The 3,858-nt window shown below is 39.2% G+C and overlaps 1 protein-coding gene across 1 annotated transcript; it reads left to right on the top strand.

Annotated features, from left to right (window-relative positions):
• The first annotated feature begins 63 nt into the window (after positions 1 to 63).
• LOC119410077 (protein FAM8A1) lies at positions 64 to 2,236 on the top strand. The gene is made up of 5 exons (XM_037676982.1): positions 64 to 541; positions 1,272 to 1,392; positions 1,519 to 1,642; positions 1,748 to 1,887; positions 1,993 to 2,236. The coding sequence occupies exons 1-5, from the start codon at positions 82 to 84 to the stop codon at positions 2,135 to 2,137; spliced, it is 990 nt and encodes a 329-aa protein (XP_037532910.1). The 5' UTR covers positions 64 to 81; the 3' UTR covers positions 2,138 to 2,236.
• The last annotated feature ends 1,622 nt before the right edge of the window (positions 2,237 to 3,858 follow it).

Here is a 3,858-nt window from a genome sequence, read left to right as displayed (position 1 = left end):
AAAAAAAAAAAAAAACCCAACAACTGATCAGTCCTGAATTACGTACGTTGTACGTTCGTACGTGACGCAGCGACTTTAAATATGGCTGACAGAGAAAACACAACTATGGAAGTAGACAAGGGAGAGAATAAACCTTGTTTAAAACAGGTTAAGTCAGTATTTGACGACAATACGCAAAGCTCGGGCAAACAGCCGAATCCAGAGGGAAAAACGGGCCCAGCTGAAAGTCGCAGCACGGCGGAATACTGCGAGAAGCTACAGACATGGATGTGGCAGTACTACACTGGATATGTGAACTGGCAAAGCTGGCTGGCAGCCTCAACGATGTCCTGCTCTTATTACGTACAGCCACCCAGCGGAACCTCGACGGCTGGTGATTTCAGCCCTCATAGTTTGCACAATAATGTCCCGTTTGGGTTTCCGTTGTCGCCTTATCCAGCTGCGGTCAACTCGCCGAGCGGCCGAGTGGGAGACGCCGCTGTCGGAGCTGCAGCGGCCGGTCAGCAGCAGCCGCAAGCGAACGGAAACGCCCAGAGACCAAGTAATAACTGCTGTTCTCTTAAAAAAAAATACTTTATAACCTGTATTTTATTAATCTTATAGCCAGATCCTCTCTATTTCCAGCACATAAAATAATAGGCCTATACATCACGCCAACATCTCTTACAATAAATCATTTAGTGATTGCTGACATTATGACTTTTGTGTCGATTAAAGGAAATAAATAGAATTTTTGTGGAAACACTTGATAACCCTCTGATCTATAGATTTGTCTAAAAATATTCGTAAAAAACTGTTAAGACCTCAGTGTTTAAAAGAAAAGAGTTGGGTTTATGTTTGTCATAGTTTAAAATAAAAGTCTGTGTCCTAAAATTAGGGATGCACAATATTAGATTTTTGGACGATATCTGATATGCCGATATGCTAAAACTTATTTGGCCGATAACCGATATCAATACTATTTTTTTTCCCCTAGACCTACTTATAGAGACTACACAGCTTTCTCTGCTGTGGAATTAAAATACTACATTATTCTGCACGGGCTTTGTCAGTTTGGCCTGCTATCAAATGCAGATGCCAAAAAGGGGCTGAAAATGATGTAATACTATATAAATATTATAAACAGCACCTTTTATATCGATGCATTATTTTTGATGGAATGATAGATGCTCGATATTTAACTTTTATCGCTAATTTCGGCCAATACCATGCCGATAATGTGCATCCCTGCCTAAAATAATTAAAGGTTTTGGTTTTCGTCTTTTCTCCAGGTCGGGAGTACTACATTCCCTCCCCACTCCAAAGACTCATGGCTGAAATGGTGGATTTCTTCATCTTGTTTTTCATCAAAGCAACTATAATCATTAGTATTATGCATCTAAGTGGAATCAAGTGAGTTAAAAGAAAAGGGCACCAGTGTTTTTTTTTTTAAATTTTTTTAATCTTTATAAAAAGGCAAAACATTTGATAAACATAAAGCAGTTATTTAGAGCTGTGTATTTTTCCTTGAATTTTCAGAGACGTTTCCAAGTTTGCCATGCATTTCATAGTGGAGGAGATCGATGAAGACACGTCGATGGAGGAGCTACAGAAAATGATGCTTGTTGCCCTCGTGTACCGGATTCTAGTGTGTTTTTATGAGGTGAGCGCTCACAGCAATTCTGAAGGTTGTGAAATGTGTGCTTTCATTTGAATTATTTACTGAAAAAATATTTTGGAGTTTCACCTCCTCCCCCATCTCTCCCAGATTGTGTGCATTTGGGGAGCAGGAGGTGCCACCCCGGGGAAGTTTCTCCTGGGACTCAGAGTCGTCACGTGTGACTCGTCAGTTCTGGTTCAGCCCAACAGAGTACTTGTGATTCCGGCTACTAACGTATCTCTGTCTGCGTGAGTGTCTTTTGTTTTGTTTTCTTTCTGGTTATATTTCAGAAACTTTCTCATCAATCTGAGTACAACAGGTAAATTAAATCTTGGTTCTGTCTCCCCACACAGGTCCACGGTCCGAGCCTTGAACAAGAACTTTTCCATTGCATTCTTTTTCCCGGCCTTCATCACGCTCCTCTTCTTCCAGCACAACAGGACTGTGTACGATATGGTCGCTGGGACAATCGTCGTCAAGCGATCTAGGGTCAGATGACGCTGAAGTGGACACAAAAGAACAAATCGTACGATAACTCTGAACAGAAACAAGATTTTTTTAAATATAAAAATGCCCACAGAACTGCTATGTTCAGGTATCACTGGAACGTAGGAGTTTTAGGCTGAGAGTTTGAATCCGTTCGACGTGCTTCGGTTCACTGCGACCTGGGACTTGTTTGTTTTGGACAGACACAAACTGTATTCCTGCATGCATGTCCTCATGCTGCGCTCACTATCTGCTCCTGTGTCCACTTGTCTGATGGAACACAGGAAGAACGATGGTAAACACACTTTTATTACCTTGTTTTAAACTCTCGTTCAGATTAAGGGCGAACGTTGTGTATCACTCAGTATTTAAATGTCCGATTATGCATTTGTGTAATTTCACCTTTAGTATCTCATCATATTACAGCCAAACTTTACAGCTGTTTCCAGAAACAGTTTGTTGAGTGGTTGTTCAACATTCAAAGAAATTAAAATGAGCATTTTTACAGCATTAAATATTGGAGAACTAAGAAAATACATTTTAGTTTTATACACAAATTAAGTTGTGTATTTGATTTTCATTCCTAATGTTCTCTGAAATAAACACAGCCTTTGCTGAACAGGAAGTTGTCCGCATGCATCCGAAAGCATTTCTCTTTCTTACACGTGCACGGAAACAGCACTTATTCTTTACTGATGCTGGTTTTGATGGATGGTTTCTTCAGGTTTCCTCTCAGTTCTTCTTTAATTAGCTGTTCAAATGTTGTTTTGGACAGCCGCTGTGTTTACAGACTAGTTCTGAGAGGTGCTTTGAGCTCGAAGTAATTTCAACAGAATCAAGACCGCTTTAGTGCCTGAACATTACGGCCACCTAGTATTAACTTTCAGCCTGTGTCACATGCAGGGACTTTATCTAAATGATAAAACGCTCCATATTCCTTGAACTTGTGATATTTGGAAAAGATATTCATAAATTGTTGCGCTGTTTGCCCACATAATCAATTATTCTACTTTAAAATCCTCAAGACTCTTCTGGATCTCTTATTCATATTTAATCATGGTGCCTAACTGTTGCCTCTTAATTGGTTTTGGAGACATAAAAAAAACCTTGTTTGTTTCATTTGGCCTGAAAATGTTGCCATGGAATTAAACATTTCTAAAAGTAAAACAAATCACAGTTGAATAATCTGGATTTATAACCCTTGTTATTTAGGCTGATTGTTTTCTGGTTTAAATAACTTTCATATAACTACTTTGTGGTGTTTTTGTGTCAGTATGGGTCAGACTGCTGTCTGACCCAATGATCTTCATCACTTTAACAGGGACACATCATCCTCTGCTTGCTCAGCAGCTGAAACGCCAATGGATTAAATGAACATGTAAACTTGACCAGAGCTCCACTTTATTCTGATATCATCTGTATGGCTGAAAGGCTGAGGTGTTTTGATGTTAACAGTTTCATGAAGGCAAATTAAATTAAACCACCTCTGGTTACTCGTCTGAAATCTTATCTGTTTGTTTGGATTGTGCTTTAGGCTCTGAATGCGCCACTCCTTTTGGACTAACGAGGAGGAAAACCCTGAATAAATATTCTTTGAATTATTTTACACACAGCAGTGAATTACGAATTTAGTCATGATGATTCAGAAGGTAAAGAAAAAAATAAAATAAAAACAGTTTGACTCCCAGTAGATAGGACAAAACATCTTTTACAAGTTGAGCTGAATTGCTACA

Source organism: Nematolebias whitei, chromosome 5, assembly GCF_014905685.2.
Source record: "Nematolebias whitei isolate Nwh7 chromosome 5, NemWhi1, whole genome shotgun sequence".
Lineage (NCBI taxonomy): Eukaryota > Metazoa > Chordata > Actinopteri > Cyprinodontiformes > Rivulidae > Nematolebias > Nematolebias whitei.
Note: the sequence above shows the minus strand (reverse complement) of the source record. Positions and strands in the feature narration are given on the sequence as shown.